At 57.5% G+C, this 15,788-nt stretch overlaps 1 protein-coding gene across 1 annotated transcript; it reads left to right on the plus strand.

The window, feature by feature from the left end:
- The first annotated feature begins 281 nt into the window (after positions 1–281).
- TRIM8 (tripartite motif containing 8) lies at positions 282–15,194 on the plus strand. Its single transcript, XM_068548468.1, has 6 exons — positions 282–1,881; positions 11,022–11,117; positions 11,455–11,688; positions 12,973–13,004; positions 13,139–13,254; positions 13,608–15,194. The coding sequence occupies exons 1-6, from the start codon at positions 1,312–1,314 to the stop codon at positions 14,213–14,215; spliced, it is 1,656 nt and encodes a 551-aa protein (XP_068404569.1). The 5' UTR covers positions 282–1,311; the 3' UTR covers positions 14,216–15,194.
- Positions 15,195–15,788: the final 594 nt, after the last annotated feature.

Here is a 15,788-nt window from a genome sequence, read left to right on the forward strand (position 1 = left end):
CCACAAAAAAAAAAAAAAAACAAAACAGAGAGAGAGATAGAAAGAACGCTGCAGGACCCTCCAGCGAGCACGCTCGAACCCCCGGCCGCCAGCGCGGCGGCCGCCGGGAGCCCAAGATGGCTGGGCGCTGAGGGAGGCAGTCCGGCTCGGCTAGCTTGGCCCGGCCCCGCCGCCGCGGGCTGGCTCCGACCGCAGCCCCGAAGGCCGGAGGAGAGGCCGAGAAGAAAAGAAAGTGGGGGGGGAGGGGGGCCGGGGTGGCGAAGGGGGAGGGCCGGGGGGAGGGGAGGGCCGGGAGCCGAGCCTCCTGTTCATTAGCAGTTGAGAAAAATTCCTTTCTAGTTTGATCAATCCTTGTTTTCCTCGGCAGAGCCGGGGCGCCCGCCCAGCGCGGAGACGGAGAGCGGGGTCTCTCGCGGCGGGGGCGCCCGGCGCCGGGCCTCGGGGGAGCGCAGAAGTAGCGACGAGGGGGTCAGGCCGGAGCACCGACGGGGCTTCTTCTCCCTCCCTTTCTGGTTGGCTTTTTTTTTTCCACTTCTCTCCCTCCCCCTTCCGTTTCTATTTGTGAAGGGAGGAGGAAGGCAGAGGCGGGCTGGTGTCTCTGGCCGGGGACTGGAATTTCATCTGAATGACTGCCCCTGCGCTCACGCAGTGCCCCGGAGTCGGCCCGCCTGCGCCCCGCAGCCCGCACCCGCAGACGGCCGGCAAGCCGGGGGGCGCCCGCGCCGCGGCCCGGGGACCGGCTTGCCTCTCCCGCCTGGTCCGGATCTAGCAGTCCTTGGCGCGGCCGCACTCGCTTCTCCGGCCTCTCCGACCCTGGACGAGGCGAGGGAGGCGCAGGGCCGGCGAGCCAGGAGAGAGCCACCATTGCCGCTGCCGTCGCTGGAAGAAGTGTGCGGCTCCCGGGCTCTGTCCGCCTTGGGGCGCGCCCCAATGTCAGCCTCGGGGCCGAGTGCAGGCCGTGGGCCGCCGCTGCCCTAGCCGCGCCGACCGGGAGGCGGCCTCTTATATGGAATTTGGACCCCGGCACTCCCCTCCAGGGCTGGTGCCCCGGCCGCGGCCCTGGCGCAGTCCGCCGTCTCCCGCTAGGCGCTCGGGAGGAGGAGGAGGAGACGCAGCCGGCTGCGCGCGCTGCGTGAGGACCGAGGCTCCCTCCTCTGGGGGGCGGGCGCGCGGAAGGCGCTGGTGACTGAGCGACTCTCGGGGCCGCCGGGGCCCGGAGCTCGGGGCTTGGTGGGCCTGTAGTGGCACCGGACGGACCCCCAGGGTTGGGGAGTTGGGGAGACCTGCCCGGGCCCCCTGCCCGCAGCCGCTATGGCGGAGAATTGGAAGAACTGCTTCGAGGAGGAGCTCATCTGCCCCATCTGCCTCCATGTCTTCGTGGAGCCGGTGCAATTGCCGTGCAAACACAACTTCTGTCGGGGCTGCATTGGCGAGGCGTGGGCCAAGGACAGCGGGCTGGTGCGCTGCCCAGAGTGCAACCAGGCCTACAACCAGAAGCCGGGCCTGGAGAAGAACCTGAAGCTCACCAACATCGTGGAGAAGTTCAACGCCCTGCACGTGGAGAAGCCGCCGGCGGCGCTGCACTGCGTGTTCTGCCGCCGTGGCCCCCCGCTGCCGGCGCAGAAGGTCTGCCTGCGCTGCGAGGCTCCCTGCTGCCAGTCCCACGTGCAGACGCACCTGCAGCAGCCCTCCACCGCCCGCGGGCACCTCCTGGTGGAGGCGGACGACGTGCGGGCCTGGAGCTGCCCGCAACACAACGCCTACCGCCTTTACCACTGCGAGGCCGAGCAGGTGGCCGTGTGCCAGTACTGCTGCTACTACAGCGGTGCGCATCAGGGACACTCGGTGTGCGACGTGGAGATCCGGAGGAATGAGATCCGGGCAAGTACCCTACACACAAACACACACACACACACACTCCCTACCGCCTGGGGACCACCCATCCGGACAGGCTGACTCTTGTGACATCAGGCCAGAGGTTCCCTTCCAAACTCCCACTCTAAGTTTGGAGGCAAGGTCCTGGGAAGTAGGGTCCCCGATCGGTACTTGATAAATTCCTGCACCTGTGCTCATAGGGGGCATCTTGTGAGGCATTTATAGAATTGAGGTGTGGGGCTCTCAGGGGTAGAGTTTGGCTGTTGCTTTCCTGTTTTGCGTGCAGCTCCCTCCCCCGGCGTTGTTTCCGTAGGCCCTACGGGAAGTCACTGAAGGGAGTGACCCAGGTCCTGCTTCTCCAGCTGCTGTTTATGTAATGAGTGTCCTGGTGCCGCTGCTGTGGCTGACATGATCCATGATGCTGGCATACCAATGAGGAAGTAAACAAAAGCAGCCATGTTAGTTTCAAGCCCTACTGGAAACACATTGGGGGGGGGCGGGGGCTGGAGGGGGAGCTTCCGGAGGGAGAGCAGAACTCCTGGTATCTATCTGGCCAAGGCCTGGACAGCCAACAGTATCACCGGACAGCATCTCAGCTATTCGGATTATTCCCCATAGCCCGCTCTCCATGCGTGAGAATCGCTGCCCACTGTGTGCCTGTGCGTATTGCACGCATCTGCATGAACACACCTTAAAGTATGTCTTCATCACCCTGAGCGCTTTTCTCCCAGCCCAGCCCTCTATCACAGCCCTCCCACATTTAGGGAGGGGAAGTGGAAGATGGAAAAAGAATCCTGTGGGTTTAAGGTTGAGCCGCCTTGCAATCTGGTTTCAGGCAGCTGGCTCCCCTGGGCTGCCGGCTGGGTGATTACGGAACCGCATCCCCTCCCATTGTATACACCCTGTAGCAGCGGCCAATGTCAAAACCGCCTTCCCCCTCAGGCCTCTGGGGCTGGCCTGGCTTTGGAGCTGGACTGAAGCAATACTTCCGTCCCCTTCAGTGGAGGGGGGCTCCTCCTGGGTTCCTCCCAGGTCCCCTGGCTTTCAGGGTTGAGTCATACCAGAAAGAAGGGGTTGGCCTGAGACTGTCTGAGCCATCTCAGAAGCCCCAGCTTGGGGCCTGGGTGTGATATCATGGGGGTGAGGTTGGGCTTTGGTAGGACTGGGAAGTGTTTATGGGTGGGGGCCCCTGGAGGCTAGTCGAGGCCAGTGGGGAGCTTGGTTATGAGGAAGCTCTGAGCAGGGGACGGTTGTAGATGGGGGCTGTTTCCTGTGGGGGGGACCAGTCAGAATGAGTCACTGTTCAGCAATTAAAAAGCATGCATATACCACTAACAAAAGGCAGGAGGGCTGCCACAGGCTGAGGGCAGGGATAACAAATAAAATTTGCTGTATAATTAGTTTCTAATCGGATGGGCTAGCTCTGGGGTGTTGTGCCAGGACAGAGCCTCTGGTTTCTTAAAGGAAGTGTGGGTGGGGGATGGAGAGAAGAGCCTCGCCCCCGCCCAGGGTTGGAAAAGGCAGAGGCCATGGGGAGCAAATGAGCCCCTAGTGTACTCCGCCCCCCACCCAGGGCAGGCAGAGCCCAGACTTTCCCTAGTATTGGGAAGCTGCTTCTATTAATAAAGATGGAAGGGCTGGGGAGGAGGCTGGGAAAAGTGCAGAGGCAGGAGAAAGGAAGGCTGTCCAGTTCTCTGTCCTGGGATTGACAGTGGAAAATGAAGGGAAGGGAAAGGTGGAGATGGGGCTGAAAGGCACAGAAGAGGGGACAGCAACCAGGGTGATGAGTGAATGTGTGCCTGCACCCACGGCTTTGCCCTTAGGTGTATCGGAGTGCTCAGGTGTCTTTCATTTAGGTGGGGGAGAAAACACAATTTTACCTGATTTGGTAGTAAGAGGGTGTCTGTGTTTGTGTCTTTGAGACTGTCTGCTTTGCCCTCAAATGCACCTGTCTCCTGTCTGTATAGTTGGGGGATGGGGGTGGCACACATACGCAAAGTATACCCTGGGGTTCCTACCGGCAGGTCTCTGATCCCCCAGCTCATGGAAGGAACTGGATGGAAGCAGGCCCTGAACTTTGTCAGCAGCTCCATGTGTGTGCGTCTGCGTGCGTGCGTGCATGTGTGTGTGTGTGTGTGTGTGTGTGTGTGTGTTCTTGTGTTCGTTCCTGTTCCTGGTGTGGGCAGGCTCAGAAGTAGTGGGTTGCATCACAACCAGATGTGCAGTTCTGTGCACTCAGCATCTGTGCCCCACAGCCTGAGTCTCGTCCCTCTCCAGGCTCCCCTACCCCAGGCCCTCCAGATTCTCTCTGCTGTCCCAGGGCACTGGAGTTGGAAACCCTTCAATGGCCCAGTGCCACTCAGTGTGAGTTGGACTTATTGAACGAGTAGGAAGAGGGGCCCCACCCTCAGGGGAGGGGGTGAGCCACAAAGAACCTGAATGGAAGAACCCATTGCGCTCCATCCTCTCTAGGCTAGCCATGGGGAGGGGCGTTTTCCTGGGCCTCTTTTCCCTTGTGGGAGGGAGTCTGTCTTAAAGGGCCTCTGCTGGTACCATGGATGAAGGCAACAGAATTATCCCAGATGCAGGAGCAGAAGCATGGAAACCTGGCACACACCTTAAGATACAGCTCTGCTTCTTGTGCTTCCTCTTCCGTTGTCCCAGGGGAGGGGCAGGGGCTGCTGAAATGCCCTACTGGCTAGGAATAGGAAATGCTGATCAATCTTCCTCTGGTGGTCCTCCAAACGCATACTCAAAGCACCCACCTGTGCAGCAGCCTAGAGCTGGGGCCCAGCAGGAATGCAAGCAGGGCTTCCGCCCAGCAGGGGACTAGCAGGGGGTCTCAGAGTCAGGCCTTTGAAGTCCTTGCCCCACTCTGCCCTTGGGAAGCCAGTGTGTAAGCCACGTTGCCATGAAGCCTGGATGCCCATTGGGTAGACCGCAGAGACCACTCTAAGACATGCCTAGACCCCAAATGTGTTCTGCCTTGGGGCTATGGGATGCTAAGGGCCCAAGACTGGGATATTCAGGTGGACTCAGGCGTGGCGGCCCTAGGTGGTCAAACCCTCTTCCAGCCCCTGGGTTTAGGGGTTCATGTGAGGAACTCGGGACTGGTATGAGCTGGGAGCACCTCTGTCTCATGACCTCCTTCAACATAGAAGATCCAAGGTAAAGCCTAGTTATATCTGTGAAGGGCTATGCAGGGTGTGTGTGTGTGTTCAGGTCATAGCTGTGCCTCTGTGTCATTCCTAGTACTCCAGACTGAGGTTGGAAATGTTCCCAGGACCCTGTTCCTTGCATTCTCGAAGGTTTAGAGTTGAGAAGAGATGTTCTCTGGGGACAGGATCCCGCTTCTTGGGCCAGTTTGGGGTTTGCAGCTGCTGGGGGTGAGGTCATCCTGCTCACATTGTCCATGGCCGGAGGGGCTGCCCTGGGACCCTGGAGGGGATCCTAGGTCTCCACCCCATGTGTCTGTCTCCAGGTGGGCTCTGGGAGTGAGGGCTGCCCTGGCCCAGCTATAGCCGGGCTGTGGCTGCAGCCTGACTCAGGCAGTACAGACCCCACCGCTCTCTGCTGCCCCCGACCGTAATCCTGAGGTCTGAGGTGGGGTGGGAGGTGACGTGGGGAGGCTCTGGGTGTGGGTGTGGGTGGGAGGTGGGAGGGTCAAGTGGCTGCTCCTTCCTTGACCATCTTGAAGGATTGGGAAGATGGGGCCTGGCTTGGCCTTCCTCCCTGGCCCCGGGCAGAGGAGCCTGAGGCGGAGGCCCAGCCCCCCACCTCCACCCCAGGATCCTGCTGACACAGCCAGACCAGACGCCTGTCATGCACGCCCTGCTGATGACTCTGCCTGCTGCAGCTCTGGGTGCCTGTGCATCCAGGTCTCTCTGCAGGTGTGTGTGTGTGCATGTGTAACCAGTGCGTCTGGTTGTGCATCTAACATGGGACTACTTTTTTGTATCTCAACGTGTTTATCTCTGAGAAGGTGCAGTGTGAGTGACTGACTTAATTACGGAGTTGTCTTGTGTGTGGCTATGGGGTCGGGAAGACGTGCATGTGTGTGTGTGTGTGTGTGTGAGCGAGAGGAGGGTGCCCTGCTTGCCGTTCACCTGTGAGTTGAAGTTGAGTGTGCACACATACCTGTTGTTGACAGCGCTAGTGTGTGACTGCCTGCCTGATGGTGGTTGGTTGGTGGGTGTGAGTCTTGTGTGACTTTCTCACCTGGTGGAGGTGTTGGGGAGGGGAGGGAGGGGACTCACCTTCGGTGAGCTTGTTGCCCGTGGTGGGCTTTGGAGGTGGAAGCCTGGATGGATCCTGCGACGCTGTGTTGGGGGCATTCGGGGTGGTCATAGGAAGAAGGGGAGCCCGGCTTGGGCCCCAGCCCTGGACCGAGCAGGCAGGCTTGGCTGGCCTCATCCCTGGCTCTGGGAAAGCCTTCCTTCCCGGCTGGCCTGGCATTCAAACACAGACAAAGGGGGGCTTTCTCTCTCGCCTCTTTGTTCTGCTGCCCCAGAGCAGTGCTCTCTGCATGGCAAAAGCTAATTCCACTGTGCAGCTGGGAAACCCTCTCTGGGGTCTGCCGGGGCTTGCCTCCGAGGTGCTGCCTTTCTCCTTGCCCCTGGCTCCTGCTCTGTAGCCTCTTCTCTCTGGGTCTGTGATTGCCCGCAGCCTGGGGGTCCACATGGTAGCCCCAGGTAGGGGCTGAGGCACGGGAAGGGGCAACTAAGGCTGAGACCAGGAGGGAGTGCTGTGGCCCAGAGAGAGGGGAGGCTGACATACTCCTAGGACAAGGGCTTATGTGGGAGAGTGGGGGGCGGCTTGGCAGCTGGGGAGGAGGTTAGGAGGGGGTAGCTCTGAGCGAGGGCTTCATCCAGAGCTGGAGCTGGCATGAGAGTCATCTGGGCAGGGATCCCAGCAGGCGGAGGTACTCCAGCAGCCCAGCGCCCTCTTCCTGCCTCCACCCCATCACAGGGGCTGCTGGCCCCAGCTCTGGTCCCATCTAAAAACCTGAGGCCTGCCTCTGGCCCAGATCCTGGGGCCCTGCTCCCTCCTGACTTTGCTTCTCTTCAAGGTTGACTTGAGGGTTTTATTATTATCATTTATTAACTTTTACACAGCCTAGAGTCCCAATGGCCTTACCCGTCTGCCCAGTCCAGTCTGGCATCAAAAATGCCAGCTGGGCCTGGCGAGTCAGTCTCCAGAGGGCTGTGAGTGAGGCTTTCCCAGGGCAGGAATGTAAGGGGCTCATGATTGCCCCCTCTCCAGGCTGGGAGGGGCTTTGGAGAGAGCAGCTCAAGGCAGAGTCTAGAACATTAGGTGACAGATACGAGGGTCTTGGAGGGGTGGGAATGGAGTGCCCCCAAGTCTTCTTGATCTTTTGCCCTCACAGACCCAGGAGCAGACTGTGGAAGGCCTTAGGTCCTTAGGGAAGGACAGGGTCAGGAGTGAGCAGGTCCCACCTGGGCCAGCAGGTGTAGAGTGGGGCTGGGCCTCCAATTGCCCCCGCCCCTGCTGGAGGCCTGGTCCCTCAGGTGCTTCTAGTCTAGACCATTCTAGTCTCCACTCTGTTCCTGCACACTTGAGGTGTGCCACAATCCAGGTGACCCACTGTGGGCCGGGAGCAGTTTGTAAGGTGCCCTCCCCCACATTGAGAGGCCTTGCCCTGAATCAAGCTGGGAAATCTCTCAGCTGTGGGTTTTTCCCAGGTGGGCCGTGGAGCCTCAGCTCTCAGTAGTTCCGGGAGGTTGGGATGGAAAGGAGGCTGCTGGTAGTGGGGAGGGGTCCTTGCTTCCTCTGTTCCCCATCTTCCAGCTTCTCAGCAACCTGATTCATTCACTGGTGGAATCGAGGTGAGGGGTGATAAAGGGGCAGCAAGTGGATATTTCCTTTCTTCCCCACCACCCCGATTTTCCAGTGCCTGAGGTAGCAGTGTCCCCCTGCCCCCTGCTTCCCCCCGGTGTTGGCTGTGGCAGGATCAAGAGCACCTAGCCCCGAGGGAGCGCCATTCCTGCAAGGGCGAGCTGGCCATGGTGGGCCCCCCTCCCAGCCTTCCCTGGCTGGCACCCCCTGGCCAGTTTCCTTCCTATTCCTGGCCCTTCCCTTCCCCCTGTAGTGGAGACAAAAGCCTGGTGGCCTCTGAGCTGGGGGAGGGCCAATGAAACCCAGCCACCTGCTAGGGAGTGTGGCCACTGCCTTTGCTGGACCTGGACTGGGCTGCACCCCAGAGGGCTCTGGGCAGGCAGGAACCAGGACCTGGACCCGGAAGCCAAGGGAAGACCACTCAGGGTCCCAGGGTGGCCGTGCTGCCAGGAAAGGATCTGAGAAAAGCCTAGATGAGGGAAGGGGCTGAGCCCCACTCCCCAGGACAAGACAGGAAGTGCCTCCCTTGGCTGTGCCCTGAGGGGTCAGCCATGAACTCCCTGAAGGGGTTTCAGGGGATTGGCACAGAGGCCTCCCACGGGTCTGGAGGGCGGGAGTGAACAGCCCCATTCCAGGCCTCTGAGGGAAGTGGGGCTGAGATCCTATCTGGGGCTGCCCCTCATCTGGGACTCAGCTCCAGGTGCACCTCTACTCTGATACCAGTGGGTTTGGTCGTGAGAAGTAGTTGGGCCGGGAGACCGTGGTGCACAGATGTGTGTGTGGCTGGGGCCTGGGCTCTCAGATATCCTGGGCACTGGGAAGGCAGGAGTGGCCTGGAGCCTGAGATGCATCCAAATTGGAGGGACTGTCTTCCCGAGTGTGGGGACGAGGCAGCCAGCAGGCAAAAAATTGAGGGCCAGTTGCAACAGGGGAGGTAAAAAGGTCTCATATCCTTTGGTGGTACCCTGGCCACCTTGCCTTCAGGCAGCCCTCCCTCAATCGTCGGGGGCCTTCAGGAGGGCCAGCCTTCACTGTGCAGGGCTGTGTGTGTGACAGTGTGCCTGAGGTGCTCAGGGCCCAGGTGGTGGCGTGTGCTTGTGTGTGTGCATGCATTTGTATGCATGTAGGTGGGCCATACTGTGGGGTGCCGCCTGCCCTTTTCATGTGACTGGGGGCAGTTTCACAGGAAGGGAGGATGTGTGACTACCTCTGCTCCTGCTCCCAGCCAGCTGTGTTTCTCTACAGGCTCTGACTCTCAGGCTGGCAGCAGATCCATGTGCATGTTGGGCTGGGGTGGAGGCAGGGCAACATCTCCTAGGGCTGTCTCTTACGGTACTGTCCTGGGTCACTGAAAGGTCAAATTGTTGGGGGGGGGGGGTGTGCCCGGGGGGTGCCCCAGTCTTTCCCAGCTCAGAATCTGAGAGCCTCACCCCCTACCTCCTCCTGTCCCCAGGGCCCTGGTTCGAGGGTAGCCACCAACACAAAACAGGGTCACTGAACTCTCTTGGCTGGCCTTGGTTTCCCCATATGTAAAAGGGTTTGGGGGAATAAGGAAGGGATTGGTGGCAGCTTGTCTTTTGGAAGCCAGCTGAGTGTGGACAGGAGTGGGGGTCATGGGTCAAACTTGAGGGTCACTTTGAGGTCCACACAGAGGAAGAAAAAGAACCGCTTCTTGTTGAGTGGACACTGTGAGCTAGGTTCTGTGCAATCTGCTTTGCAAACCTTGTTTTGTGTGCAAAACCCATGGGTTTATTCAGGAAACACATTATGCATCTGTAGGGTGCTGGGGCCTTTGTGGGTCCCGGCTAGGAAGGGAAGTGGAAAAATACAGCAGCAAAGCCCTGTTTTCAAGAGGCCTTGAGTTTTGTTTGGAGATTAGACTGCAGTTGGTCAGACTATAGAATAGTGTTGTCCTATAGCTCTTTCTGTGAGATGGTCACGTTTTGTGTCTGTGGTGTCCAGTACATTAGCCACTAGCTACATGTAGCTATTGAGCACTTGAAATGAGGCTGGTACAACAGAAGAACTGATGTTCAATTTAATTTATTTTTAACTAACTTAAAATGAAATAGCCACATGTGACTACTGGCTACTGTATTGGACAGCACAGCTACAGAGGGAGAGCAGAATGTGACAGTCCCCCGTATGGCCAGGACAGGCAGGGTCCTGCACAGACTCCGAGCAGGGGCCATGGAAAGTTTCCTAGAGGAGCAGGGCCTTAAGCTGGGCTTTGAAGGATAGACAGGGGATGGGGAGAAGGCACTGTGGGCTGCAGAAAAACATCAGCTGGGTGCAGGGAGTTCAAATTTGCAGTGTCAGGGACAGGATACCAGCCCACCTGGCTGGGAGAGTCAGGTTGTAAGTAAGAGAGCCTACAGAGTTTGGAAGGAGGGGTCATCGAGGGCTCTTGGGCAGGAGAGAGAGACCCTGTTTGAAGAGGTGTGTCTGTCTGGCAAGGGAGGATGACAGGGTGGCTGGAACAGCGGGGATAGGCAGGTCTGGGAAGAGAGGGGTTGTAGAGACAGAAGATTAAGGGCTGAGAAGAGCAGCATGGTCCAGAACCTTCCAGCAGACTGACCTTGGGTCTTAGGAGAGCCAGAGTTTCCTTTCCACCCAGGTCCAACTGAGGGGCTGAGGGAGTTAGCAAGGACTTCAGAGGTCTAGCTCTCAGCATCAAGAGCAAGCAAGGGGGCAGCTGTCTGGCTTGATGCCCCCCAAGTGTAAGGCAAGCATCAGGTGAGATCTCTGGACCAGGCCAGAGGGCCTGTGAGACCCGGGAAGGTTGTGTGACCCTCTGCATCATTTCTAAGATGGTGCTCCCCAGAGAGAGGCAGCATGACTTGGATAAGAACAGATCCTACTACCTGGTCATTTAGGTTTGTATTCCAGCTCTGACACTAGCTGTGTGACTTTGGACGAATCACTTAACCTTTCTGGTTTCCTCTTCTCTGAAATGAGGATGATAATAGTACGTATCTCATAGCATTACTGGAATGATTAGATAAGTCTATACAGGAAAAGTGCTTACAACAGAGGCAGGCCTGACCCTGCCCTCAGAAAGTTTATGGTTTAGATATGTGTGGGAAGCCATTCCAGGCTTTCTCTTCCTGGGGACAGGCTGGCCAGACAGTTGTCACCAGGCCCCTGGGATTGCATGGGAGCCAGATGGGGTTGGGGGCAGAAATTTTAGGTCATCTGGGAAAAAGGCTCCATAGGTTGAGTCTGTTCTGTAGAGGGAAGGATGGTGTTCCCCCATTCCTCTGATGCCCCTACCCCAACTGTCTCTGCAGAAGATGCTGATGAAGCAGCAGGACCGGCTGGAGGAGCGAGAGCAGGACATTGAGGACCAGCTGTACAAACTCGAGTCAGACAAGCGCCTGGTGGAGGTAGCTAAGCCCAAGCCCATGGTATGAGGTGGGGGGCGGCTTGGGGACTGGGCCTTGGGCTAGGATCTGTTGCATGGTCGGCTCTATGCCGGAATCCCTTGATCAGTCATTCAATGAACCGTCAGTGGATGAACCCCCCACTGGTGCCAGGGTACCTGTCCAGAGCCCTGTGCTACCAGTGGGGGATTGGCAGGTCAGACTTTGCCTTTGGGAGCCCTGGGCAGCCTGGGGCTTTGGGGTCCCAGACTCCCCCATCCAGGATGTGAGACAGGCAGGAGCAGCAGCCAGAAGTCCCCAGTACTTGCCTGCCCACCCACTCTTGCCCCGGTGCCCGCAGGAGAAGGTGAGCCAGCTGAAGGAGGAAGTGCGGCTGCAGTACGAGAAGCTGCACCAGCTGCTGGATGAGGACCTGCGGCAGACGGTGGAGGTCCTGGACAAGGCCCAGGCCAAGTTCTGCAGCGAGAACGCAGCGCAGGCGCTGCATCTCGGGGAGCGCATGCAGGAGGCCAAGAAGCTGCTGGGCTCCCTGCAGCTGCTCTTCGACAAGACGGAGGACGTCAGCTTCATGAAGGTGGGCTGGGCCTGGGACCGGCTGGTGGGACCCAAGGGGCATTTTCAAGGTTTTTTTCTTTTTTTTTTTCCTGCATTGGGTCTTCGTTGCCGTGCGCGGGCTTTCTCTAGTTGCAGCGAGCGGGGGCTGCTCTTCGTTGAGGCGCGCGGGCTTCTCATTGCGGTGGCTTCTCTTGTTGTGGAGCATGAGCTCTAGGTGCGCGGGCTTCCATAGTTTTGGTGCGCAGGCTCAGTAGTTGTGGCTCACGGGCACTAGAGCACAGGCTCAGTAGTTGTGGCGCACGGGCTTAGTTGCTCTGCAGCATGTGGGATCTTCCCGGACCAGGGCTCGAACCTGTGTCCCCTGCATTGGCAGGCAGATTCTTAACCACTGCATCATCAGGGAAGCCCCAAGGGGCATTTCTAAATTGGAGTCTGCGATGCTTTGCTCCCCAACTGGTTCCCCCCACCTGTATGCTCACAGGGCTTTGGAGCCAGCCTGCATGGATTCAAAACCCTCCCACCCTGTTCCTTCTAGCTTTGTGACCTTGGGCAAGTCATATGTGTTCCCTAGGCCTCAGCTCCCTCACTTATAAAATGGGGTTGATAATACAGGTCTATTATCTGTTATACACAATGCCAAATTTTTAAAAATCTCTGAAAACTGAAAGAAAAAAGTTCTGGCAGCTCATTTAACAGCAAAAATTTACCTGAACTGATGCTGGCAATTTATGGCCTTTATTGATCTTACTTGGTACAAATATTGAAACATATTGCTGGGACTTCCCCGGCAGTCTAGTGGTTAAGACTCCACGCTTCCAGTGCAGGGGAGGGATTCGATCCCTGGTCAGGGAACTAAGATGCCACATGCCACAAGGCGTGGCCAAAAAAAAAAAAAAATATCGCTGCAGAAACATTGATGTGTTAGATTACAGTGTCTTACACTGTAATCACATATTATGATACGGGCATCATATTTCCCTTCTAAAGTCCAAAAAATTCCAAATTCCAAAACACATCTTGCCCCAAAGATTTTGGGCAAAAGATTGAGTGCCTGCAGAACCTTCCTCCTAGGGTAGTTGTTTAGATAAGATGATAGATGTATAGAAAGCACTTACAGTGTTGTCTGTCACATAGCAAGTGCTCAATCTTCTGAAAATGGAGGCACCCCACCCCCTGCCCCTGCCACGCTCTGGCCAGAATCAGAAGGTCAGCCCTGCCTGGGGGGGGAGAGGGTGGGGCAGCTTCCGTCTTCCCCTCTCTCATGCTGCCTTTCCCACTGACTAACCCTTTTCTCTCCCTCTAGAACACCAAGTCTGTGAAAATCCTAATGGACAGGTGAGCAGATGGCCACCAGCCCTCAGGGGCACACATGTGGGGGAGGGCAGGAAGGGCCAGGCCCACTGGGGGGAGGTAGGGCGGGCTTACTGGTGATACCTCCTCACAGCAGATGCCCCGTCCACTGCCCCCAGGACCCAGACCTGCACAGGCAGCAGCCTTTCTCCCCCTAAGATCGGCCACTTGAACTCCAAGCTCTTCCTGAACGAGGTGGCCAAGAAGGAGAAGCAGCTACGGAAGATGCTAGAAGGTGAGGGTGGGATCCTCAATCAAAGGGAGAGAACCCTTTGGGCAGGGGTAAATGCCAGAACCTTCCTTCTGAGAGGCAGCCTGGCCTAGTCAGATAGACCTTTCCTCATATCCCTGCTTTGCTACTTCTAGCTGTGGGACCTTGGGCAAGCCGTAGTACCTCCCTGAGCCTCAGCTTCTTCAGCTGTAAAATGGGAATGATAATAGTATCTGCTTGCTAATGGAGTAGTGAGCATCAAGATGGTGCATGATGTATTGTTCTTGGTCCTACAGATGGATAATGTCCCCGGGGGAGAGGAGGCCTGGGTTGCCTGGGACGGGGGCTTTAGCGACTTTTGCCCAAACTCTCCACAGGCCCCTTCAGCACACCGGTGCCCTTCCTGCAGAGTGTCCCCCTGTACCCTTGTGGTGTGAGCAGCTCTGGGGCGGAAAAGCGCAAGCACTCGACGGCCTTCCCTGAGGCCAGTTTCCTAGAGACGTCGTCGGGCCCCGTGGGCAGCCAGTATGGGGCAGCGAGCACAGCCAGCGGCGAGGGCCAGTCAGGGCAGCCCCTGGGCCCCTGCAGCTCCACGCAGCACTTGGTGGCCCTGCCGGGCGGCGCCCAACCAGTGCACTCAAGTCCTGTGTTCCCCCCATCGCAGTATCCCAATGGCTCCGCCGCCCAGCAGCCCATGCTCCCCCAGTATGGGGGCCGCAAGATTCTCGTCTGTTCTGTGGACAACTGTTACTGTTCTTCCGTGGCCAACCATGGCGGCCACCAGCCCTACCCCCGCTCCGGCCACTTCCCCTGGACAGTGCCCTCACAGGAGTACTCACATGCGCTCCCGCCCACACCTTCTGTCCCCCAGTCCCTTCCCAGCCTGGCGGTCAGAGACTGGCTCGACGCCTCCCAGCAGCCTGGCCACCAGGATTTCTACAGGGTGTACGGGCAGCCGTCCACCAAACACTACGTGACGAGCTAACGCTACGCGGGCGGTGGGGCGCTGGGGAGTCTCCCCCCTCAGCCCCCAGTGGCTCGGGAATGACGCATCCAGAGACCTGCCCTTCTACCTTCCTGTCCTCCCTCCCTTCCTCCTTCATTTCCCCAAGTCTTTTCCTTTTGGATTTTGTTTTGTTTGGGGCTTGTTTTGATTTTTTTTTTATTACGAATCTCCTGGACTCTGAGGTGACAGTGGGAGCTGGCCTGGGCCGGGGCTGCAGGTGGCTCTGGAGTTGGGAAAGCGTCTACCTCAAGGCGCTGAGCTCTCTCTCTGTCTCTCCTTTTTTCTTCCACTCCTTCCCCTACCCACCCCCGTGGCTGGAAGGAGCCTCAGCTTCCCCTAAAGCCTTGGGGGTAGGGGCAGTTTCCAACCCTCCTCAGCCAGCCCTGGGAGGAGGGACCAGTGCCCACTGGCCTGCTTCTCCTCTTCTTTTTCTTTTGGGCAGTTTGATCACTGACTAAATAAGGAATGACCTGTAGATTGTGGGGCTTTTTTTTTTTTTTTTTAATTTTTTTTAAAACCAAGAATGATTTCTCCTGCTTCCTTCTCACCATCCTCCCAGACGGAGTTCAAGGGCCACTTCTCAAGCAGCTTTTGGCACCTTCAGCCTCAGAATGGAATCTTAAAGACAGGAACCCCCATGTCCAGGAAAGGGGAAAGGAACCTTGCCAATGATAGTGACCACAACAGAAGCAAATAATAATAATATTAATAATAATAAAGAGAAATAAAAGAAATAATTAAAAAAAAACCATAGCACAGCCCTTGTTGAGGTCAGCGGGAGAGGAGGGGCTGCCGGGAGTTGGGTCCTTGCCTGGATTTTGACACAGCGACTTCCTGTAGTGAGCACTTTGTATGAATCGTGGACTTCCTGTTCTCAAGGCGCAGGTATTTATTCTGTAATCTGTCTAGAGCACACACCGAAATCCAACCTTCTAATAAACATAATGGCGCAGTCCCATTCCCTGCCTCGCCTCTTACCGCTAACTCCCCCAGGCCTGGGGTCTTCAGGCGTTGGTGTGGGGAGGGGCCCCTCTAGGGATGGAAGCCCCTGCCCTCCTTGCCTTGATTCTCTCCTGGGTTTAGCCTGTTCCAGGCCTGTGAATGTCAGTTCGTCAGGCACTAACTACGTCTGGTCTCAGCCTTGGGTTCATTTGGCAAATATTTGCTGAGGGCCTCCTAGGCCCAGCCCCCGGCTGCATGGGCCCCGGCGTCTCTTTGAGTTTCTGCCAACATGCTCTTAGCAAGGACAGACAAAGGAAGAAATACCTTTCTATGAGTCTTGCAGAGTTTACCTCCTTCAGTCCACAAATATTTATTAAGCACATGCTAAGCGCCAGGCACTGTGTAGGGCCAAGGGCACAGAAGTAGAGCAGACCCTATCTTGGAATTTAGTCTAACTGAGTCTTGGCCCCCATTGGGGGAGGGGGCGGGGACGGTCACTCAGCTCCATGCTTCCTTTGGTAACTTGGGCTCTAGCCCCTGCCCCTGAGCATGGAGGGAGGGCAGGCAGGAAAATCTTGTGCTCTGGGAGGCACAGTGCTAGGGTAACAAG

The sequence above is a fragment of the Eschrichtius robustus genome, chromosome 7 (assembly GCF_028021215.1).
Source record: "Eschrichtius robustus isolate mEscRob2 chromosome 7, mEscRob2.pri, whole genome shotgun sequence".
NCBI lineage: Eukaryota > Metazoa > Chordata > Mammalia > Artiodactyla > Eschrichtiidae > Eschrichtius > Eschrichtius robustus.